Source organism: Rana temporaria, chromosome 4 (assembly GCF_905171775.1).
Source record: "Rana temporaria chromosome 4, aRanTem1.1, whole genome shotgun sequence".
Classification (NCBI taxonomy): Eukaryota; Metazoa; Chordata; class Amphibia; order Anura; family Ranidae; genus Rana; species Rana temporaria.
Window position 1 is genome coordinate 184,126,697 of NC_053492.1, and position 25,614 is coordinate 184,152,310.

Genomic DNA, 25,614 nt, shown 5'->3' on the forward strand with positions numbered 1-25,614 from the left:
TTACACACACACATAATTTTACACACACACACACACACACACACACACACACCCTTAGCTAGAACCAGTCAAAACAGGAGGCAATACCAACCACTGACCATCAAGAAACTTAACCTGTTCCCCACCGAGTCATTGTAAAATGACGTCGGCGGGAACCCTCCATCTCTCAGACTGGACGTCATTTGACGGCCTAGCCTTCATGGGCGGCGCGCCGCCACATTGCAAGGGACCCAGTGCGCGTACCCGGCGCCCGCAATCACAGCAGGACCATGGATCTGTGTGTGTAAACACACAGATCCATGTCCTGTCAGCGGTGAGGAGACAGATGTGTGTTCCCAGTACAGAGGAACACACATCGATCTCCTCCCCTTGTGAGTCCCCCTCCCCCTACAGTTAGAACACACTTTAGGGAACATATTTAACCCCTTCAGCGCCCCCTAGTGTTAACCCCTTCCCTGCCAGTCACATTTACACAGTAATCAGTGCAGTTTTATTGCACTAATCGCTGTGTAAATGTGAATGGTCCCAAAAATGTGTCAAAAGTGTCCGATATGTCTGCCACAATGTCACAAAAAAAAAAAAAAAATCGCCGCCATTACTAGTAAAAAATTAAAATGTCATAATTCCATTCCCTATTTTGTAGATACTAGAACTTTTGCGCAAACCGATCAAATACTCTTATTGCGATTTTATTTTTTTTGCCAAAAATATGTAGAAGAATACGTATCGGTCTAAACTGAGGGAAAAAAATGTCATTCAAAGTGCGACAGTGCCGAAAACTAAAAATTGGTCTGGGCAGGAAGGGGGTGAAAATGCTCTGTATGGAAGTGGTTAAAGAAAAATCCGGATTTTTTTTCCCCCATTTCCTTGTTGCTGATCTACTACCTTCACCGGCTATGCCATCCATGTTCTTCTGAGCTCTGTAGTTCCTTTGCAATAGCCTGCTGATCTTGCTAAAAACAAAACAAAAAAAACTGTCATTGCACGGTGGTTTCCTGTCTGCAAGGCTGATATTCCTCCTGTATCTTTCTGCTCTGTTCGCTGTAGTGGGCAGAGGGGGTCTTACAACCCCCAGTCTGTGCCGCCCATCAAGGTGGTGTCGTCCTCCCTCCTCCTCCACTCCCTGCAGGACCGCCCCTGTCACCCTCCCCCCACCGCCCGCCATCTTTCTTGAGTGCAGAGCAGGCTTAGCAGAGATCATCCAAATGACAGAGCGGATCTCGGGCTGACAGGTGTTGTATGTAAGAACACAGCTCGCCTTACAGCCCCACCTGTGTGCCAGCATTGGAACAGTGCACTCTGCACTTTCTACCACAATGCCGGTACAGGGAGGCGAGGCTGTATGGCGAGCAGTGTTCTCACATACAACACCTGTCAGCCCGAGATCCGCTTTGTCATGCGGATGATCTCCAACTATCCCAGCTCTGCACTGATAAGCTGCACTGGCAAGACCGCACTGATGAAATGCACTGGCAAGACCGCACTGGTGGGCACTGATGAGGCTGCACTGGTGGGACCGCACTGATGGGCACTAATAAGTTACATTGGTGGGCACAGATGAGACTGCACTTATGGGCACTGATAAACTGCACTAATGGGCACTGAAAAGCTGCACTAATAAGGCAGCACACTGATAAGCAGTGGACGCCGACTCTTTCTGTATTGTGGCTAGGGATCTTCTCATATACCAAACCAACACTGGTTGCCGTTATAAAGATTTTAAAGCTGCATGAGGAGGAATATTTCTAATACTGAATTGCAGTGTGTATAAAATATAATTATGGGCATGTGTCTACAGTTCAGTTACAATTACAAAAAGCATGTAAGGGCAATATGTTTATCTGCTGCTGTGGCTGGAGGGTGAGAGCACATGCATGCTTTACAGTTGTAAGAATTTCCCCTCACTGTCTGTTATGCTCAGTAGTGTGGCGACAGAATGAGGGGTGTGATTTATGTTGAAGTGCGCTTGTTCAGATTTACATGTACAGGCCTAGTGTACCCTCCCACATTCATTGCAATTTGCAAAGCATGAAGGGAAATGTAGTTTACTGATAGTGTAAAGAGAGGGGAGAGGAAGACGAAATCACTGTTCTAACAGATCCTCCCTGGCAGAATACAAGATGCATTTTTTGAACTACAGAGCTGACTTCCTGAAAAATCTATTTGACTTTTCTCTTCGATGGTAAGGAATTTCACTAATGTAATAACCATTTTGCAGTGTGTGTGTGTACACACTAATGGGGATTTTTTTTTTCGATCCCAGAGTTCTGCTTTAACTTTGTGGCAGAAATGTTTTCTGTTAAATGATGAAATGTGGGGCGGTATTTGTAGTTACATCGCACCAATTATGCTGCATATAGACCAAATATTACTTAACATGATTAACTTAAAAATACTGTATATTGTAACTTTATGGTGATGTTTTGAATGCAGGCATGGTTTTACTACATCAGGGATATGCAATTAGTGGACCTTTCAAAACTACAACTCTGGGTGTCATGCTTGTGGCTGTCAGAGTCTTGCTATGCCTCATGGGACTTGCAGTTCTGCAACAGCTGGAGGTCCACTAATTGCATATCCCTGTACTACATCATTCAAAAACTATTAACAGTAGAACTGTAAAATGCTGCCACATGTATGAAGAAATATATACGTAGAAAACATACAGAAATTATACGATCTCCTTTTCTGAGCTCTCCACTTAAATCTGCAGGGCCCCCTGCAAGAATGAACGAAATAAAGATTCCTTCACCATCTTCACCTCCCACTATGTTGAAGCCTAATCCAGTGGCCCCTCGATGCAATATAATTTTCCTTGGTTCACTATTAAAACAAAAAAAAAAAATGGAAAAAATACATTACCACTTATGTAAACACAGAGCAAAAAAAAAAAAAAAAAACAAGCTTGTGGGATTATCTATGCTATAGATGAACTTTTTTAATGTCAGTAATCTATGCCTTTGAAAATGAAAATATTTTAATATTTTATGATAAAACTTTAAAAAAAATAGCATAAAAAGATTTTGAACTTACTGCAACATCCTTTTCTTCAAGTTAATTGAGGGACACAAATTTAGGAATCATAAACGTGTTATACTGCTGCCTGCTGGAGGTTGGGATGCTGGTAAATAAAACTGTTGAAGCCAGTCCCTTTAAAACCTCACCACTCAGCATCATGCCTCAGTTCTATGAGCAAACACAGTGACATGAACACAGAGCACAAGGAGCAGTGTCCCTCCAATGAAAATGAACAAAGCATATACATCCATCGTTTGTACTTGTCTCAATAAAGAGAACTAAAGGCGATTTCTGTTGGCTGCTTCGTTCTTCTATTAGCATGAATCACTTCTGACAAATTTTCCTGGCACCAAGAGAAAAAAGGTTACAGGGAAGGGGCCGCGATCAGACTGATGGATTCAGCTCAGTTCTTGTATGCTATGTGAAGGGGGGGCGTGTTCCTTCCCTCCAGTCAACAGTCAGAGCCCTACTTAGCTCAGACAAGCTTTTTAAATTCTGTATTTGAAACTGATGTAGAAAAGAGAAGGCTGCAGATAAACAGGTACTACTTATGTAGTTTCACCTCTGTGTATTACCTGAGGCCAGTCACTTCACTGGGTATATGCAAGGGTTTACAACCACTTTAAGTGCAAAAAATGGGATTTTTTTGTACTCACCGTAAAATCCTTTTCTCTGTCGTCCATGGACGGACACAGCTCCTTAAATCTTGACAAGTGGGTTATGTTCCTGTTCATAGGAGTGGACTAGGCAGAACATGTTGGTCATCTTAAAACATGCAACTTTAACAGAGTTGAACAGCCCCGCCCAGGTCCCTCCAGTCATAACCCCTCACCCAGCCTCATGCAGCTCAGTTCATCAAAAAGCAGTACAAACTTAAAAAGGAAAGGTGGGTGCTGTGTCCGTCCATGGACGACAGAGAAAAGGATTTTACGGTGAGTACAAAAAATCCTATTTTCTCTTATGGGCGGACACAGCTCCTTAAATCTTGACAAGTGGGACATCCGGATCTCCTTTCCCAGAAGAATCCGGTTACGGGGAAACGCGGTGGGTGGAGTCAGTATTCTATACGTCAGCCGCGGGGGTGGAGTCAGTATTCTATACGTCAGCCGCGGCTGTGTTTTTTTATCCTTGCATGTCTCTTGGTGTATTTGTGGTGTGTTTGCAGTGCAGTGCAGTTTAAATAAACATCTTTGAACCTTCATACTACACCATGAGGCTTTCTTCTTTTTATCCTGCCTGAGTGTCACACGAAACTGGTGATCGGTGAACTGATCGGGTGAAACTGTGAGGTATTTACCGCAGCAAGATTCCAGTGTAAGCTGAACGGAACTCAGCACAACGCGAGCGGTGTGTCCTGGAGGAGGAATCCCTATGATCTTCTATCTGGTAAGCGGCGGTGAACGCCTTTCTTTTACTAGATGAACAGAACATTAAAGTAGATTCACCTGCTGTCAAGCTTTCCTTATCCCATTTTATTTACATGGACATTGTCATTTTTGAGTCTGTTCATATTTACCTATTGGAACAAATTTTCATTGCTAATCCTTTAGTGTTTATTTATGAACTTACACGATTTTGTTTTGTATGAACACTATTGTTGAAAGTCATTTGAGTTTATATGACAAGTTTTTATTTTTTAGGTGGGAGCGCAATTCATTTTTTTATACAAGTGGGACATTCCCAAGCAGTTTGAGAAAAACGAGGGGGTGGGAACAGCAATCAAAAACCAACTTCACCCCAAACAAGCAGAGCTCCTCAACTGAGGAGTTGCAAACTCAAACAGCTGCCTGCAAAACCTTGCGGCCAAAGGAAGCATCTGAAGATGCACTCACATCAACCTTGTAAAATTTGAAAAAAGTGTGAACAGACGACCAAGTCGCCCCTTTACACACCTGTGAAACAGATGATTGATGTCGGAAAGCCCAGGAAGCTCCAATTGCCCTGGTCGAATACGCCATGACAGGGAAAGGAGGCGCCCACCCCTTAAGGGCGTAGGCCTGGATGACGGTCTGCCTGATCCGAGAAATGGTAGCGGGCGAGACCGCCAGGCCCTTCTGCGGACCAGATACCACCACAAACAGTGAGTCCGACCTCCGGAGCGGACCATAGCAGACAGGTACACCCGCAGGGCACGTACCACGTCCAAGGTTTGCAGTGCAGCCTCTATGGGATGCGACGGTCGAGGACACAAGAACGGAAGTACAATATCCTCATTCAGGTGAAAAGATAAAAAAAAGAAGGCTGCAGGCGTAGCACGCTCTATCCTTGTGGAGGACCAAGTGTGGCGGACTTGCAAGACATGGCAGTCAACTCGGAAACACGTCTGACAGATGTAATGGCTACTAGAAAAGCCACTTTCTGAGATAGTCAAGAGAGGAATTTCTCTGATGTTCTCAAAAGGAGGCTCCTGAAGAGCCGAGAGCACCAGATTTAAATCCCACGGAGGAACCGGTGGTCTAATCGGGGGAAGCACATGTCGAACTCCCTGCACAAAATTACCTACCAGCGAGTGGGTCGGTGAAAGAAAACAGGCTGAAATCCGTACCAGGGACGCCGGGGCCAATCCAGAGCGATTAGAATAACCAGGATGCCCTCGGCCTCTACTCTGCGGAGCAGACGAGGAAGCAACTTCACTGGGGGAAGGCATAAAATTAGCCGATACTGACCCCACAGGGCCACCAACGCATCCAACGCATCTGCCCAGGGATCTCTGGACCTGGCCACCAACCTTGACACCTTGCGATTGAGTCGAGAAGCAAAGAGAGTTGAAACACCTCCTGATGCAACGACCATTCCCCCTGACCCAGCATCTGGTGACTTAGGTAGTCCGCCCACCGCAGGATGTGAGCGACCTCTAATGCCGCAGCCAAGTTTTGTTTCCCCCTGATGGTTGACATAAGCCACCGCCGTGGCGTTGTCCGACAGGATCCTGATCGGACGACCCTGTAGCCTCTGAGACCACAAGGAGAGGCATAGCCCGATCACTCAAAGTTCTAGTACATTGATCAGCAGGCGGGATTCGACCGGAGTCCAGCGACCCTGGGCCGACTGGAACCCCAGACTCCGCCCCCCCCCAACCTGTAAGGCTGGCGTCTGTCGTGATCACAGTCCAATTGAAAGAAACGAACGACCTCCCGGACAGAAGAGACGGGGATGTCAGCCACCAACTCAGGGAAGCCCTGACCAGGTGGCTTACCCTGAATCGGACGATCCAGAGACAACGGAGATTTGTTCCATTTGGACAGGATCTCCTTCTGCAAGACTCGAGTGTGGAATTGGCATACGGTACTGCCTCAAAGGAGGCCACCATGAGGACCAGGGGACTCACCACCCAGGGGGAGACCGCTGCCAGCCTTCCTTGTATACACAGTGTGTGTGTGAGGAAAAAACTGAGGTAAAAAAAAAAGGAGAATGAGCAGTGCGCCATTCAGAAAGCCAGTGCTAGAATCCAAAACCCACTCCAAAATGGCTGCCAGATGCCTCAGATAAAAGGGCGCGGACCACAAAAAAAATGGCTGCACGCAATACTGACCTGCGCCACAGTGCGGCCACGACAAAATGCCTGCCAACGAAATTTTTCAACAGAGAAAGAACGTATACTAGAAATGGCGTTGGCGCTGCAAAAAATGGTGCCCGACCCCCGGGATGTGGACTAGAAGGCCGTGCAGAGACTTCCCAGGAGACAGACCCCCCCTCACAGAAAGCAGACCCCGGCGCCCCACAGGGACCCGGAGCCCCCCCACAGGTACACCGCGGTCGCAGCGGGCCCTAGGGCAGGAGGGGAAAGGGCAACAGAGAGCAGGGAAAGGGAGGACAGGAGAACCCCTTAATCCCAGGAATGCACAGCTGTTCCATCCTGCCCAGGCAGGAGGAACCGTACTTGCCCTTCCTTGCGAGGACTTGCTGGTGCTTCCCTGACAAACCCACAACTGATGGTATGGAGTAGCTGTCGGCTCGGTCCACTGTGAGTGAGACAACCACAGCCCAGTCATATGTGGACCCCGGAGCATATGCTCACCGGCCACCCCTGGAGCCATGGGGTATGTCATGGCCGACCCAGCGCGTAGCTAAAGACTGCTCACTCTCGATGGCCAGACTGGGGAGACTACAAGGATCTATAATATCCAGCCTGTCACCCAGCTGGCAGTTGATAGAAGAATCACAAAAATAAAAGTAAAAATTTCCTCAGGACTCTGGGCCCAAAAAGGGAGCTACGTCCTTCTCTGCTAGGCAAAAAAAAAAACTGAGCTGCATGAGGCAGGGCGAGGGGTTTTGGTCGGAGGTACCGCCCCCTGGGCGGGGCGGTTCAACTCTGTTAAAGTTACATGTTTTAAGATGACCAACATGTTCTGCCTAGTCCTCTCCTATGAACAGGAACATAACCCACTTGTCAAGATTTAAGGAGCTGTGTCCGTCCATGGACGATAAGAGAAATCTTGTTTTACACCTTTATTTTATTCATCCATTAGTGGGGCAGGAATTTTTAAGCATCCGGGAAGTCCAAAAGAATAGCATACCTAATCCTTGACTCCAAGGAAAGGAAGTCAGGACAGACAGACCATATCTAAAAAGACCAGTCAGTCAACAGCAGGAAGTTTAAGATTAATATTGCTAACCCTTAACTTCAGGAAAAATGGTGGAAAAAGGGCAGCATCATACAAAGATGGAGCAAGAATCCTAGTGCTACTAGGACATTTCTCCTGACAGAAGTGAGGAAGGAACCTGAAAAGATCACCCCAGAAGACCGCAGGTTGGCCACAGAAGGGACTTCTCAGTGTAATCTCCAGCTTTACATTATATCCATGTATGGGGTAAATCAGTTGCAGGATCCCAGACAGTGCTGTCCACCGACCAAGCATTACCCTTTAGGGATGGACACTTCCTTCCAAGGGGGAAGAGAAGAGCACTGAAGTGCTGGACCTTCACACTCTAGTGCAGGAATCCTCCCAAAGAAAAATGAAATAAAAATAGAGTCTAGAAAAGACAAAGCTGTTAGGAATGACACTCAACAGCTGTCCGCTGTAGAAGGCAGGTGAGCAGACTTGTCAGAGTTTCCCCAAGTTTTCTGAAGGTGAAGGTACATCATTTTAGGAGATGATCAATTCAGAATACCGCCCCACAGAAGGACCTAAAGGATTAGTTTCGTCTTTATATTCCCAAATGCTACATACAAAACTGGGTAAAGCTGCCCATATATGGAATCAAAATTCAGCCGGTTCAGCTGAATTTCAATCCAAGTATTAACACTGCTGTTAAATCAAAGTTGATCTACAGATTGAACAAAGTGCGAGTATGGCCTCAAATAATAATAATAAAAGGGATAAAAAAACGTACCATCATTCCGGTTTGGGATGGGAAAAAAGGGGGAGGGTGGGGACAGGTGAATAGTTGCTGAGACTAAGCCTGAGACTGCCCACCCAGTTGAATGAAGGGACTATCTCGGTACTGATAGAACACAATAAACATAAATGTATTAAAAAGATTAGAAATAAAATTGCAAAACAAGCAGATGTACACATCAACGATTGGTCCAGGTTTCGACTAGTTTTGCGAATTGCCGCTTCATCAGGAAAAAACTATCTAAAAAATTGAATAATACAATAAGAGCATACAATATGATTCAGCAATGGGGTTTGTAGAGCATAAGAACAGTAATCTTACCCAATGAGCAAATTTCTAAGGCGCGGAGCCGGGCGGCCTTAATTGGTTCCCCCCGCGGTGGACAAGGGGGTGTTTGGTCGTGGAACTGTGAAAATAGACATAGGAACCCCATGAGACCCATACCATGGCAGACGGGGGGGGGGGGGGTGGAAGAGGGGGGGGGGGGAGTGAGAAAAGGGGAGGGGGGGGGAAGAGAAAGAGAAAAAGGAGGAGGGGGTTTTGGGAAAGAAAGGGAGAAGTAAGGAGAGTGGAGTGAGCCACATGATGAAGAAGGACAAAGGAGGAGAACCAAGGGGGAAGAAGGCAAAGAAGCCAAAAAAAATTACAAAAAAGGGGGGGGGGGAGGGGAGAAAAGGAAAAGGGGGGTGAAGGGAAAGGGGGGAGGGAAAGGGGAGAGGCCAATTGGGGATACAAACTTACCACAGCAGTGGGGTCCATGGGGGATGGAAGCCAGTATAAGGGGTCTGAAAGGGTGCAGTGATAAACGTAAAGTCCAATAATGCTGGTAAACAACCAGCATTATGTCATAAAAGGAGGTATCCATATGATGACGGAGAGCACGGTAGTGCATGGACTGGGAAATGGGGTATGCTGCACCTATAAGAAAGTCCCTAGGTATGCTGCCGATGGCCTCCGAAGCTGCCGCCGTCTAGCCCCAGGAGCCGCCATTAACAGACTCCACGCTGCTGATCTGGAGGCCTTTAAATCAGCGACCCCAACCGAGACACGCCGGCGCCATGACATCACCGGGTCAGTTTCCCCCGCACAGCACAGGTGCGCGATCCGCGCTACTGCCCATGTGCGGTCAGCCTAAACCAGGGGGCGGAAGGCCCCGAGTTGGGGAGGAGCAAGAGGGGGTGAACAGGAGTAGCACCCCCACCAGGGGAAACACAAGTCCGCCGCAGATAAAGGACACAGGCAGCCAGGGAACGCGCCAATTGCCCAAAAGGGTAGCTAAATGTAAATGTGATTAAAACATAAATGAATACAAAGGTAATGATAATAGGTGGGGGTGTAGGTCCCACAAAGGAGATTGCTAATTTATGGTGACATAGAATATTGTCCCGTGGTTGACAATTGCAAGACATTAGGGAAACCTCGGGATCAAGGCAATATAGAAAGACAAAGTATCTATGAAACACAGCCAAGTGAGGGAAGTGGACGTTAAGGTAAAGAAGGGAGTGAGGGTAAAGGGATAAGGGAATATATATAATGGGGAGGCTAAGGTGACAGGGCATTAGGGGACCCCCAAAAATGGCATCCTCGATACCCCGGGGCCCCAACTGAGATTAAATTAACCGCTTAAGGAATAGGGAGCTGTAATAAAATGTAAAAAATATATATATAAAATGTGCAAAGGCGTGATGTGAGTAAGAAAACGTAAAAGGATGTGAAAAAAGGTTATGAACGTAGGAGGATATAAGTGCAAGAGTGAAGGTGTAAGGGAATACATAGAAAGTGCGTGATGCTAAGTTACTAACAATCCCAAGGTTCGGACGGAGTAGTGCAATAATATGGATACATAGTGTCTTCTAGTTCTAAAGAACGCAGGGTAGCTGTATTACAAGTAGCAGATTATAGATATAGAAAAGAAGGTCATCATACAGATGTGCCCATAGACTGAAACTGATGTACCCAAAGACAGTGGGGAAAAAAAGATGTAACAATGGATAATTCAACCGCATTAAGAGTGTAGATAACACATAGGAATTCCTATGTGGCTGGAGGATGTCCGCCGCGGGGGGAAACCAATTAGGGCCGCCCGGCTCCGCGCCTTAGCAATTTGCTCATTGGGTAAGATGACCGTTCTTTTGCTCTACATACCCCATTGCTGAATCATATTACATGTTCTTATTGTATTATTCAATTTTTTCGATTGTTTTTTCCTGATGTAGCGGCAATCCGCAAAACTAGTCGAAACCTGGACCAATCGATGTGTACATCTGCTTGTTTTGCAATTTTATTTATAATAAATCTTTTTAATACTTTTAGGTTTATTGTGTTCTATCAGTACCGAGATAGTCCCTTCATTCAACTGGGTGGGCAGTCTCAGGCTTAGTCTCAGCAACTATTCCCCTGTCCCCACCCTCCCCCTTTTTTCCTTGATCTACTGATTGACAATTGTTCAACCACCCTGTCAGATTTTAGCCGATCAATCGGTGCTGCAGGCTATAGACTGCTGAGAGATCAGTGTATAATGATGGTGGGCTACTCTTCACCGTCAGAATACAATGCCAATGGGAGGATTCCCCGCATTCTCTTTGAATGTGTGGATGGGAGACTCAAGTCTTTTTCATTCAACCTACATGTTGAAAAAAAAAAAAAAACCTGGACTCCGATATGGCCACCTTTAATTTCCTCTACACATAAGATCTAAGTGGCAATCCTGCATCTCTTCTATGACTGATGAGAATAGGGAAGAGGTTTGTTTCTATCACCTTTCAATTACCCCAGCAGTAAATCAATTCATTTAATTGCATATTGTGCATCAGACACATCTCGCCTCACCCTGTCTTTATGCTATGGGTCGTATGTCCACTTCGAATTGTACAAGATTTGATCCTCCGTACAGGGGACTATGGGCTGACGTAACCTGTTGCATCAGAACTGTCCTCTATGCTGATCTTCGAGAGGACATTTGCATCAGATAGCAAAAAACAAATAGGCTTCAAGAGAGGCAAGGCCATGCAAACTCACAAACCCAAACAGATTGTGTTGATGAGGGTGGCCAGGTGTGACCAAGTTATTGTAGATGGGCAGTGGAAAAGGACCAGCGACAGCGTGATGTGGTGCTTAATAAGCAGAAGCAGCAAAATGGGGCTTCATTGAGGCTAAATGGTGGAAGAAAGAGCACAGCGTGCAGCCGTGCAACATTCCACCTAATGGATAACTTAAGCCCCGAGTCCCTTGGGCTTAACCATTGCCATGGTAAAACCAGTGATGGCAGAACATTTTCTTGTTCAATACTTTTATTGAAAAGTTTTGGTAGGTTAAAGTTTAGAGCAGACAACAAAAACTAAAGGGAGGAGTATTGTGCATTATACAATAAGGCCTCATGCACACTGAACTTTATAAAAAAAGGCAGCAACGTTATCTGTAGAGCGAGTTTTTCAGCGGTTTTGTAGTAGCATTTTTTTAAACAAAACTATACTCTCATAAAAGCTTATGGCTCAAAAACGCTGATAAACGCCGATTAGCCATGTTTTTCCATTTTTTTCCCAGCGTTAGAGCCCACTAGTTCTGGGGTTTTTTTCCAGCTAGAAAATGCCCTGCTCTGGATGTGGGAATGCCAAGAGACAGTTCACAATGTCAAATGATAGGAGCGGTGTCATAATAGGACATTGTTCTGGGACAAGGGAACAACTATCAGCCCGAGCAGAGATTTAAGATTTTCTGTAGGCTCTTTGCAAAACGCATATTACTAGGCATTTTTGTACCAGCTCATTGTGAGCAGCCAAAGCTAAATAAGGGGTACCCAATGAATGGAGGCCGGGATGGATAGAGTTTTGCTATAACCCAGATGCCGACAGTATTCCTGTCCCTCTATAGAAAACAGCCAATGTACTGTATGCAGAGGAAAAAGCAAAACAGGAATGTGTCATCCAGAAGGCCGTTACCTATCCTAAAACTAGGAGAAGAAAAAAAATACTTGAAAAACATCTCACGTCGACAGCCAAAATGGCAAGCTGTGAGAACAGAGCGATCAGTGCTGCTCGATCGCTCAGTTCTCAGTGTTGCAAGTGCCACGGGGGAGGGATAGGACAGATGCAGCATTGGAGTGGTTCTGCATTCACCTAGACAAGTATGATTTAAGAAAAAAAACAAAAACAAACATACATCTCTTAATAAAAGCCAGGGATCGGTGCCAACATACAGGGAAAAACAGTTTTACCTTCTCCACAGTACTGGGTCTACTAAGGGTCCAGGCTTTGGCTTCCACAGTGGGCATAACCCCAAAGGGATCCTCAGGGTCAGGGAACCTTCGAAATAGACCACAGCCCTAGACCTGTGGCTAACTACACATGCTGCACCAAGGTAAACATCTAATGCAGACTTCATTGCCTAAAGCAAAGATAGGCTGGCCCCACACAGTGTGGTACATGTACAATTAATCAAGGTAAACGCCAAGGGTAACCGATATGGAACCTGCTAAAAAGCCCAGGGCAGTAAGCAGTCAGATCTTGATAGAAACTAGAGAAAAAAATTAATGAGTCTTTGGAGAACAGGTCCCTTTCTCAAAAACAGACAAAAAAAAAAAACAGGGTCTCAGAGTGGGTGTCTCATCGCCCGATGGTAGCCTGCATATAACCCATCATGGTCTGAGTCTTGTGACATTTACTGTAGTGTGATAAAGATACAATATATACAGTATTTTTATTTATTTTTTGTCGGTGTGTAAGAGTACTGATACAGACTACCGGATACCTTTGCAGTGCGATTTGAGCCCATACAAAATTAATGGGCTCAAATCGCACTGCAGAGAATTGCATGCGATTTTAACAGGAATGCAGTGCAATTCTTGTCTAAATCGCATGCACTACTTCTGTGTGAGCCCAGGTTGAAGTCACTAAGACAAGCCTGATTTCACACAGGAGTAGTGGGGGATATCGCAAGCAATTCAGACAGGAATTGCACTGCCTTCCTGTTCAAAGAGCATGTGGTTATTTGCAGTGCTATTTGTGTCCATCTATTTTTTATGGGCTCAAATTGCACCGCAAAGGTATCCGTTTAAGGCATCGGAGCATTTGCACGAGAACTCGTGCAGATGCTCGGTATCGATGCAACCCTAATAGTACTGTTAACGAAGATCAGTATAATGAGGAAAATTCTACACTGCAGCAAAAGAGTTTTCAATGGAATGCCCATGGGCTATAAAAAAAAGGAATATATAGCAGGCTTAGGAATATCTATTTACATATGACTTTATGAGCAATTAAACACAGGTACAAAACATCAAAATAACACAAAATGTTTCCTACCGTGTTAAATCATCATCTCCAAGCATTCCTTTTGGAACAGGAGAGTATCGGCCTGGGGAGGGAGGTAACGGATGCGAAAGAAAACTAGGTGAGCTGATATGGTTATCAACTTGCGGAGAATATGCTGCAATAAAACAAAAATGATTAACTCACTACAGGTCTGTTTCAGTTTTTCTAGACAACTATTTGCTTAATGACCAGAAGCTAAACCAAGAAAAATGGTAGTAACACTAAAAACTGTTGCATATGTACCTACAGCAATAAAAACATTTTTTTTTTTTTTTTTTTTTTTAAAGTCTTGGGTTTTTGGAATAATGTGAGGACCAGGTAAGCCAACTGAAGCCAAACTTTTTGGGCAACTTTCCTTCTGCTTTAAACCTGCACAGGAGGGGCTAACTACTTGAGTATAGATACCCCTCCTCCCCACAGTATACAGGACCATATAGGAGAAGCACAGACAGATAGCTTAGGCAAACATAATGGCTCAAATAAAGGAAGGTTACTCCCAGGACCAAGTCCTGAAGCACCTTCACTTACCTGATCCAATGCCAGTAATCTTTTGGTATGAGGAAATTGACCAAAGTACTGAATAACCAGGATCCAGCCCTCAAAGAGAAGCATTACAGGCCAAACCCCGTTCTTCTTAACCAGGGCCCGGGTACCGTCCACTTTGGCTCAGAAGCACTTTGGACGGATCCGGATTTCATGGAGGCTTTTTACATCCAATATGGATCCCTCCAGTGGAGCTCCTTGGAGCACATGTTCACTCGTGACCAACACCTTAGACACTGGCGAAAAAAACGGAGGTACTCCCGGTATGGGAGGGAACTTCTTGCCTTAAGGGCGTGCCAGTGTCCATCACCTGAAGGTAGACTCTATAACCCACATAGTAATTACTATGCTTCTCTGTGTCCTGTGATGTACGATAAAGAAAAGTCAGTGGATTCCACCTAATTTCCTCACAAAGGGCTAAGTAAGCTTTCCAAGTGCGATGGTAAATCCTCCTAGAGGATAACTTTCTAGCCTTCCTCATGGTAGGAATCACAGAATCCGACAGGCCCGGTCTCTTAGTACCTGGCTTTCAATAGCCATGCCGTTAAAGCCAGCGGCTGTAAAGCAGGATGCAGTATGGGACCTTGTGACAGCAGGTCCTCTCTCAGCGGTAGATGCCAAGGGACATCGGCGTACCAAGGACGCCGAGGCCAATCTGAAGAAATTAGGATCATTGGAATCCCCCCTCTGTCTCGAAGCAGAGCGAAGCAGATGAGGAAGGATCTTTAGGAGGAGGCAGGAGCTTTAGAGGAGGGAAGGCATAGATTAGCTGGTACTGACTCTACTGTGCCACCAACGCAACACATCTGTTGCATCTGCCCACGAGTCTCTTGACCTGGCCACAAACCTCAATACCTTCCGATTGAGTCGGGACGCCAGGAGACCTACGTCTGGCGTACCCCATCTCTGGCAAAGGAGCTGAAACACATCCGAGAGCAGAGACATTCTCCTTGGTCAAGCATCTGGCGACTCAGGTAGTCTGCCTGCCAATTTTCCACGCCCGGAATGTATAAGGCCGACAGGGCCAGTACGCTCTTTTCTGCCCACCTTAGGATGTGAGCGACCTCTGATGCTGCAGTCGAGCTTCTTGTTCCTCCTTGATGGTTGACATATGCCACTGCCGTGGCGTTGTCCGACTGGATCCTGACCGGACGCCCCTGTAGCCTCTGAGACCATGTGGAGTGGCACAGTCTGATCACCCGAAGTTCCAGGACATTGATCAGCAAATGGGAATCCTCCGGAGACCAGCGACCCTGGGTCGACTGAACCCCCCCCCCCCCAAACCGGTTAGGCTGGCGTCCGTCGTGATGACTATCCAGTGATAGGGAAGGAACGACTTGTCAGGCAGAAGTGCCGGCGAGGTCAGCCACCAAACTAGGGAGGTCCTGACCAGGTGGCTCACCCGGATTTGAAAATCCAGGGATGATGGGCACTTGTCCCATCTGGACAGAATTTCCTTCTGTAGCACTCGTGAGATTGCGCATATGGTACCGCCTTGAAGGAGGCCACCATGAGGCCCAGGACTCGCATGCAAAAGCGGAGTGACGACCATTTCTGGGATGTCAACTGCCGCACCGCAGCCCGAAAGGGTCTGCAACTTTACCACAGGGAAAAAAAAACCTTGCCTCTGAGGAGTCTACCCCAGATATACTAGGCGTTGAGTCGGTACCATAACTGACTTCTGAGTGTTCAGTACCCAAAGTGTCGGAGGGTTTGACAGGTTAAAGACACGCTCACCTCTAATTCTGAGTTTAAAGTGGCCCTCAGAAGATCGTCCAAGTAGCCCACGATAGCGATGCCACGCTGTCTTAGTAGGGCCAGAATTGGGGAAAGCACCTTGGTGAACACCCTTGGTGCCGATGCCAGGCCAAAAGGGAGAGCCACAAATTGATAGTGGTCTTCCCCGACCGCAAAACGCAGATATCGCTGATGCTTTGTGTATATGGGGACATGTAAATAGGCGTCCCTGATGTCCAAGGATGCCAGAAAGTCCCCCCGGCTGGAGGGCAGTGAGGACAGAGCGAACCGATTCCATGCGGAATCTTTGTACCTTCATGAAGCAATTGAGGGCCCTGAGGTCCAGAATTGGGCGAACGCCCTCCTTTTTTTTTTTTTTTTTGACAGTAAAGAACGCCCTCCTTCTTTGGTACTATGAACAGATTTCAGTAAAACCCCTTGAAACCGTTCCTGTACTGGGACAGAGATAACCACACCACGTTTTAGCAGGTCTTGAACTGCCTGAAATAGGGCTTCCCGACGAGTCGGTTGTAGCTGGAGGTTGAAGGGAAAAAATGTGTTTGGTGGGCAAGATAGAAAGTCTATCTTGTACCCTGAAGAGACTACCTCACAAACCCACCGGTCGGGGACCTGAGATGTCCACCGGGTCGCAAATTCACAAAGACGTCCCCCGACCCGAGAGATGGGTGGGGGCAAACCTTCATGCGGACATAGCTTTGTCTGCAGGTTTGTGAAACCAGGGACATCTCTGACCCCGAGAGCAGGCGCTTTATCGACCTGAGGTCTTTTACCTGCCGCGCTGGGTGGACGAAAAAAACAAACGCTTGTGTGCTATTGAAGAAGGGCCCTTGCCTATGGCGTGGCTACTTCCCCTTTTTGGACTGTGGGAGCAGTGTGCGCTTACCTCCTATGGCATCTTTAATTATGTCATCCAGGGAAGCTCCAAAAAGTATGTCGCCTTTAAAGGGCAAGTCCATCAGGGCCTTCTTGGAAGATCGGTCCGCGGACCAAATCTTTAACCAAAGTAGACGGTGCAACACCCCTGCCTGACTTAAAGCCCTGGCCAGCAGAGGAATAGTGTCCAGGGCTGATTCGCAAACAAACTTTAGGCCTTGTACCAATGTTTAGGTGGTAGCTTTAGAGTAATACTTAAAGGGGTTGTAAAGGTTCATCTTTTATTAAATAGGTTCCTTTAAGCTAGTGCATTGTTGGTTCACTTACCTTTTCCTTCGAAAAAAACAAACCTTTACAACCCCTTTAACATAATAAACCCTGTTTGTACTATGCTGACAGAACTTCATTCCCAGTTGTAATTATATTTGAACACTGTGCTAACAAAAGGTGTAAACCTTGAGTTGCTGATGTCCTGCATTGTATGTTTTTGAGGGATAGCTCAGCAGGTCCCCAGTCTGTGTCGGGACAGAACCACCAAGATTGTATGGGAATGCCTGCAATCTGCCTTTTCCCTGAGAACATCTGTTTTTAGAATATAAAAAGGTTATTTTCTTTATTATTTTAGGTATGCTGATTTAATAGGGGCGCAAACATGGGAAGGCTTTTTCAAATTTGATATGAAATGTGGAAATATGCTTTAACGTGTCAGTTAGAAGCCAAAGGTCTCTGAAATAGCACAGTCAAGGTCAAGATTTGTCCTTTAAATACTGTTAGATGAGGATCCAGACCAGGTTGGAGAAAGCACAGAATAGGTCTGTTGGAGTACTTTCTAGAATTGCAAAAAGCAAAGCCCTCCATCTCGAACCTGCAAAACAGATGAAAGAGAAACACTTCTGAGACACTTGAAACACTTTTTGAAGTGGAGCCCATTCCCTCGGATCCAGGTGTAGCAAGTGTCCAGGTTACGCAGACGTACTATGCTGCCACAATGTGGAGGTCATACAGGTGCAGTAAAGCCCAGCACAGGCATGCCAATGCAAACAAGTAAACAAGGCACTCCCGACTCAAAGCCATGACCACCGTAAGCGTTATCACCAGCACCCACACATCCTAAAAGGAGACTTTAGGAGATAATATGGCAGCCTGGGCATGAATAATTAATTAGCTTCTGCCTGGTACCCACCCAGGCTAGCTCTGTGGGCAGGATTTAACAGCGGATATACCCTTTCCTGGCTTCGCCCTCCATGATAGGTATACATCACAGGGGGTCTTTAAAGCGGATGTGCCATGGGAAAAAATTATTAAAAGCCAGCAGCTACAAATACTGCAGCTGCTGACTTTTAATATTAGGACACTTACCTGTCCTGGAGTCCCGCGCCGATCGCAGCAGAGGACGAGCGATCGCTCGTCTCTCTGCTGCTCCCCCCGCCATCCTCAGTGAGGGAACCAGGAAGTGAAGCGCTCCGGCTTCACTACCCGGTTCCCTACGGCGCTTGCGCGAGTCGCGCTGCGCCCACCGATTGGCTCACACGCTGTGTGCTGGGAGCCGAGTGTTCCCAGCACACAACAGGCGACAGACGGGAAGTCAGAAAACCCGTCTTTTGCCCGTAGCGTGTGGCCGGAAGTGGGTGCAGATACCTGTCTTTAGACAGGTATCTGCACCCCCCTCCCCCCTGAAAGGTGTCAAATGTGACACCGGAGGGGGGAGGGTTCCCATCAGCGGGACTCCACTTTAGGGTGGAGAACCGCTTTAAAGTCAGGGTTCAAGGAAATCTGTGCCAAGTCACAGCTGAGGAGTTCAGAATCTGCAGAGGCTACAATTTAGTTAGGAATCTTGAGACAAAAAATAATAACAAGAGAAAGCGAAAACCTTCATAACAATAAGGTAAACTTTTCTCAGTAGATGGAAGGGGAAAAACAAAAAAGGAAACCTATCAGAGTGGGAGGGATTGTGTAGAGGGGGGTGTCCCTGCTGCCCCTTTTTTTGACAGTGCCCAATATGCAGGTAGCTGCTATAACTCTTGATCAAGACTTACGAGTTTGTGTCCCATTGCATAACTAAAGAAGGGTATACACAGTTTTTTGTCTTTTTGTTCAACCAGCAACTTTTGGCTGCATGCCCTGATTGAATACTGAATTGTTATCAAAGACTGTTCGACAGAAGCCAGTCATTGTACTGTACCGTATTTCAATACGTATATACACAGCTTCAGAAAACATGTTAGTACTATATCGATCATATTACAAGCAGGGATCATCATGTACAGTATCTCACAATAGTGAGCATACCCCTCACATTTCCATAAACATTTTATTATATCTTTTCATGTGACAACACTGAAGAAATTACACTTTGCTACAATGTAAAGCAGTGAGTGTACAGCTTGTACAACAGTGTAAATGTGCTGTCCCCTCAAAATAACGCAACACAGTCAATGTCTAAATCACTGGCAACAAAAGTGAGTACACCCCTAAGTGAAAATGTCTAAATTGGGCCCAATTAGCCGTTTTCCTTCCCCGGTGTCATGTGACTCGGTGTTACAAGGTCTCAGTTGTGAATGGGGAGCAGGCATGTTAAATTTGGGGTTATCGCTCACTCTTACTGGAAGTTCAACATGGCACCTCATGGCAAAGAACTCTGAGGATCTGGAAAAAAAAAATTGTTGCTCTATATAAAGATGACCTAGGCTATAAGAAGATTGCCAAGACCCCGAAACTGAGCTGCAGCTAGGTGAACAACATGATACAGCGGTTCTACTCAGAACAGGCCTTGGCCATGGTCAACCAAAGCAGTGGAGTGCACATGCTCAGCATCATATCCAGAGGTTGCCTTTGTGAAAAAGGCGTACGAGTGCTGCCAGCATTGCTGCAGAGAATGAAGGGGTGGGAAGGGTCAGCCTGTCAGTGCTCAGACCATACACTGCATTAAATTGGTCCCAGAAGGAAGCCTCTTCTAAAGATGATGCACAAGAAAGCCCCGCAGTTTGCTGAAGACAAGCAGACTAAAGGCATGGATTACTGGAACCAAGTCCTGTGGTCTGATGATACAAAGATAAACGTATTTAGTTCATATGGTGTCAAGCGTGTGTGGCTGCAACCAGGTGAGGAGTACAAAGACAAGTGTGTTTTGCCTACAAACAAGCATGGTGGTGGGCGTGTCATGGTCTGGGGCTGCATGAGTGCTGCCGGCACTGGGGAGCTACAGTTCATTGAGGGAACCATGAATGTTAACATGTACTGTGACATACTGAAGCAGAGCATGATCCCCCGCCCTCTAGAGAATGGGGTGCAGGGCAGTATTCCAACATAACAACCCCAAACACCCCTCCAAGACTACCACTGCCTTGCTAAAGAAGCTGAGGGTAAAGGTGAATGACTGGCCAAGCATGTCTCCAGACCTAAACCCTATTGAGCATCTGTGGGGCAGCCTCAAATGGAGGGTGGAGGAGTGCAAGGTCTCTAACATCCACCAGCTCTGTGATGTCGTCAAGCTCTGGTGAACTCCATGCCCAAGAGGGTTAAGGCTGTGCTGGAAAAAATTGGTGGCCGCACAAAACATTGACATTTTGTGCCCAGTTTGGACATTTTCACTTATGAGGTGTACTTACTTTTGTTGCCAGCTGTATAGACATTAATGGCTGTGTGTTGAGTAATTTTGAGGGGACAGCAAATTTACACTGTTAAACAAGCTGTACACTCACTACTTTACATTGTAGCAAAGTGTAATTTCTTCAGTGTTGTAACATAAGATATAACATATTTACAAAAATGTGAGAGGTGTACTCACTTTTGTGAGATACTGTAAGTGTTCTTTTAATAGGCAGTAAGCTTTATTAAACAAAAGTAGTAACAAAAAACTCACAGTTGGTGATGTCTGGTGGCGCATAACTGTCATTCATGAACATGGTAGTAGGTTTTGCCACTTTAAGATACACAAAGTCTGATGTGTTTTTCAAAGCCGTCACAGCTTCTTCATGAGAAACATCCTCCAAACACGCAGAATTTACCTGAGAAAAAAAAAAGAATAGTATTATAAGCTTTTGTGTATTGCAGAGTTGTTTACAGATATACAATGACATACGCAGTAAAACTAAATGTTTTTTATAGTCTACTTGCATTACCATATTTTGTCAACAATGGGGTATTACTGGGGGATAAATCTGCAAATCCACCAGCTTGTTCACTATAGCACAACTCCGATTTTGGAAAGGCTAAATGGAAGTGCATATTACTCAAGAGAAAAAGGAAAATTACTGCTCACTGAGCATGAAGGATCTAAGTGAAATTCTGCTGTTTCTTTCACCCGACCTTGAACTGTTAGGGCAAAATTGCTTTCTGCAGGTTGTGTTATTAAAGAAACTGCCACCAAAATAGAATGAAATCCTGGTGACATTATTTTAAAGCAGATAGTCATGAAGCTTGGAAATAAAAATATGTCTTGTAACTAAAATTAAACACGAGAAACACTCCCTCAAAAGTACTAGCCAGGACCACCTTTTCTGCCTCCCATTCATAGCTATACTATGAGTTCCCATAACGAAAAACTCTCATTGAATGGAGGAGGTGGACCTTTCACTCACTTTTGATAAATGCCTGCGATAGGTGCAGTACCTCAAAACCCGCAGCACTACAATTTTTTCATTCATTTTAGATAGCACATCGATGATGAAAAATAAAACAAAATGACAAAAAATGTAAGGGTCTTTTTACACAGGCATCATCAGTTCAGACACAAGTTTTGCTAAAAAAAAAATCTGATGAAGATATTAAGGTCACATCAGTTTGAACAGTTAAACTTGGTTTGTACCCAAGTTCACATGCTTCTGTGCAGCTTCTTTAGCTGTTGAAGAAACTTGGCAAAGAAATTATGCCTTACCTGTAAATTCCATATCTTGACACAGGTATAGGTAACAAAACACAAAAGTATTCATAGACCCAGGGTTATAGGCTCATACATTCAGGTGATTGGACACCCAAATGGCAAATCTTTTGAGGACATCCCCAGTCACCTCCTCTAACTCTAAATCCTCAGTTTTGTAGCAAGCATTGCAGAGTAACCAAGGAAAGAAGAGTGTTCTCTGTCATGTACTGGGAGCTATGGAATTAACAGGCAAGTTAAAATTGTCTTTATCCTAAAAGCAGATCTCGACCCTCCAATACACAAATCCCTCAACCAATCTTCTGCAGGAATAGGGCTTTTTTTCTAAGAAGGTTCGCCCCTCCCTGCACATCATTCAGCTAAGCGTTGGGGGTAGAGGGTAAAGATCCTTTATAATCATGCAGTAAAGGACACAGGTAAAGTATTCAATGACCCTGGGAGGCCCCCAACCAATGAATGATAACAGTAGGTAGACAGAAATGTGCCAACAGGACCAAGGGTCAACAGATCCAACTTCAGAGTGCCACATCTTGTGGCTGAAAGCTGTATCTGTAGATGATTGGACACATATCTGGTGGAATGGCAGAATAAAAGAGCAGGAGAGATTGTCACTTGAGGGAGTAAGTTCAAGCATTTAGATTTCTTATCCATCTTGTGATGGTGAACTTGAATGCAGGGAGTCCCTTGAGAGGTCCTGAAGACAGGACAAATAGGCAATCTATGTGCTCAAGGCTGTAGTTTTGAAATAAACTCTAGTGGCTCCGACTACATCCAGGCAATGGAGAGACTCTTCTTTGTGTGATTTGGAGCAGCATAAGGATGGTAAGACTAAGTCTTTATAAAAGGTATAAAACAACTTTGTCTATGTGAAGTATAAGGGACAGCTTCTTGAAAGAGCGTACCAACTCAAGGGCATGTCTGACAGGTGTGATAGCAACCAAAAACCTACTTTGTGGGGAGGTCCGCTTTGAAATAGAATGGACAGTGGCTGAAACCTGTCCTTTTAGAGATTTTAAGGCCAAATTCTGATCAAGATATGACTGTAGGAATGTAAGAATGTAATCTCTGGGTTTGAAGTGCCTTTTTCCACATCAAAGGGGGGGGGGGGGGGGGGGGGGTGAGGGAGAGAGTATATATATATATATATATATATATATATATATATATCTCTATACACACACATTATATATATATCTATATATACATACATATACACACACATATATACACACATATATACACATAAATTATTGCTCCTGGCTACAGATGTCGTTTGTAGTTGAATCTGGAGGCTAGAATGTCTGAAAACAAGAGTCCCCTGTTTGTAGTATATCAGATTGCCCGAGTGGCTGACTCCCCTTCATTCAGGTGGTGACGGCTAAAGTATTCCACTTTCCAGTTGTCTACTCCTGGAATGTGAAGTTTCCATCCATGAGATGATCTGGATTCCATCAAAGCTGCAAGGCTCCCAGTGTTTGAAAGACTGTCATCTTTTATCACTTTTCAGTGATGGGGAAGAAGCAGCAGGATTGTTACAGGTTGTCAAGAGCCGTTTGAGATTCCAGGCAAAGAGAAGGCTGGAGAGCAAATTTAACTGATCACCCCATCGAGCATCTGAATTGTTCTGTGGGCGTTTAGCAACAGCTGGAAGGGAGAAGAGTCCGTTAGGAGAAGGTCATCTAGAAGACCTGTGACCTGGATGCCCCAAGTTCTGAGAAAGTGAAGACGAGGTGATAGGGAACTTTGTGCTTATTCTGGGAACGGTGGCTAGGCCAACAGGCCTAAACTGGAATTGATTGTACAGGACTTCAAAAGCGCAGATAAATGGGTTTATGGAGATGGGCATTGTATATCTAGGGATGCAATGCATTCCTCTTGTCTTAGAGAGGCAATTACCTTGTGAAATCAGTGCAAAATTTTGCAATCAAAAGATAGTTGATAGTGGGGGGGGGGGGGGTTGTTGCCGCTTGCATGATGGGGTTGTTGCTTTGCTTGCATGAGGTCTTGTTTTTTCATCTTCTAGGTAATAAAGATTGATTCTTCTCAAATGCAGATGCAGGGAGGCCAAAGAAATGTTCCTGCTGGATATGCAAAAAATTGACCCGAGGTGCTTGAGAAACCAGCTGCCAAAAGGCCTCACACTGACCAACAGCCAGGTACCAGTGTGGACAGTGTTTTTTCAAGAAATTGCATATTTATCTACATTTCAGAACAGAGCTCCCACAGCTGCTACCATACGACTAGAAGCATATCTTGGTGAGGTCACTGTGCCTCATTCACACAAACCTCTTGAGTATAGGGCAGTCAAACTGCAATTTCCCACTCTGGGCCAAATGCCACAAAAATACCCCTTACAGCAGTGTGGAAAGTGGGAGATTGTTCAGTCAGAATGTGAGACGCTAACTGAACATGCAGAGATTTTTCTGTTTAAGAAAAAAACTTGCCACTTGCATTTGAATTGGAAAAGTAATCACTGCCTGTTACTGTAGAACTGTAAGGCATCATGCACAGCTCAAAGCAACTGCTCCAACCTGGCGTTTGAGCGGTTTTTAAACTTTTCTCTGACTGTAAACTGCCCTGCCACTAAATTCCTTAAAAGTGAAAACACCTATAGTGTGCCATGCATGGGGACACATTGCCTGTTAACTCTAATCCTCCATGTTAGGCTCAAAAACAGCTCAAAACGCTTGTAGGAGCAGCTACTTTGAGCTGCATTGTGCATGACGCCATACTGCAGTGCTAACCTAACACACATCCTTACCATCCTGGAATGAACATAATTTGTTGTCTGTGAAATGCGTTTCTTACACAAATGTGTAAGAAGTTGAAGCAAGCACATTTTATTTTGTTTACAAAATGTTATGTCTTGTGAGTTGACTGGATATACTGTTCTAGTGTTCTTGCTTCTCCTCATGCCTAAACATTGTGAACTTGCAATGTACATGTCACTGACTGTTATAATTTATGTTCGGTGCAATTTGAGCTTTCACAGATTTGTGACCAGCAAATAAAAATATTTCTTTCATAATATCTTTTGAGTTACAATTCCTATTATAAAAATGCAAATGTTGTTTCTTTTAAAAACTCACCTGTTTTTGTGTCATTTATCGGTAATTTGTATCAGCAAGTACTTGAGGTAAAATATCGGTACTAGGTGTTAAAAACTAGTACCGGTGCATCCCTATTTTACACATATTAGTTAGCATAGGTTGTAGTAAGGGGAGTGGGCAGTTTTGAGGCTAGTCAGGTGCAAGATGGAATTCCACCAAGTTTTTTTTTCTCTCTCTCTCTCTCTTTTTTTTTTTTTTTTAAAGGATATGGACTTGTAATAGCCATCCTCTATTTAGTAAGGATCTACTATAGAAGTGATTCAGTGCATTGCACATCTGGCATTTCATGCATTACACAGATGATCTACGATTCACTCAGGCTTCTTTTCAGAAATGTGACATAACAATACGCAGGCTTCCAGGGAGGACAACTTCTCTTTTAGGCTCCTTTCACACGGGTGGACCGTATGTCCACTTTTTCATCCATCCGTGTACGGATGAAAAAGGAACATACATTGGTCCCTACGAAATTGCCGGTGTCAGCGGATGAATATCCGCTGACACCCAATCTCGCCCGGTTCTGCATTCCTCCGATTCTGCAGACGGAGGAAAACCTTATTGTTCCATCCGTCTGCGGATCGGATGAACACGGACAGACGGTCCATGTTCATCCAATCCCCCCATAGAGGAGAGCGGAGAAAAGACAGGGCGTTTCCAGCAGGCAGTGTGGCAAGTGATATCCCCATTCTGTTAGCAGGCAGTGTGGCAAGTGACATCCCCATCTAGTGGCAGGCAGCGTGGCATCCCTATCTAGTGGCAGGCAGCGTGGCAAGTGACATCCCCA

General features: G+C 45.2%; 1 protein-coding gene across 19 annotated transcripts in view; it reads right to left on the reverse strand.

Annotated features, from left to right (window-relative positions):
- The window catches only part of DLG1 (discs large MAGUK scaffold protein 1), a 370,222-nt gene that overhangs the window by 129,703 nt on the left and 214,905 nt on the right, over positions 1 to 25,614 (reverse strand). For all 19 annotated transcript variants that reach the window (XM_040349479.1, XM_040349474.1, XM_040349473.1 and 16 more), the window contains 3 exons: positions 20,704 to 20,848; positions 13,659 to 13,782; positions 2,667 to 2,823 (listed from right to left, as the gene is read on the reverse strand). In XM_040349479.1, the coding sequence (XP_040205413.1) occupies positions 2,667 to 2,823; positions 13,659 to 13,782; positions 20,704 to 20,848 (426 nt within the window). The remainder of the gene's footprint in view (positions 1 to 2,666; positions 2,824 to 13,658; positions 13,783 to 20,703; positions 20,849 to 25,614) is intronic.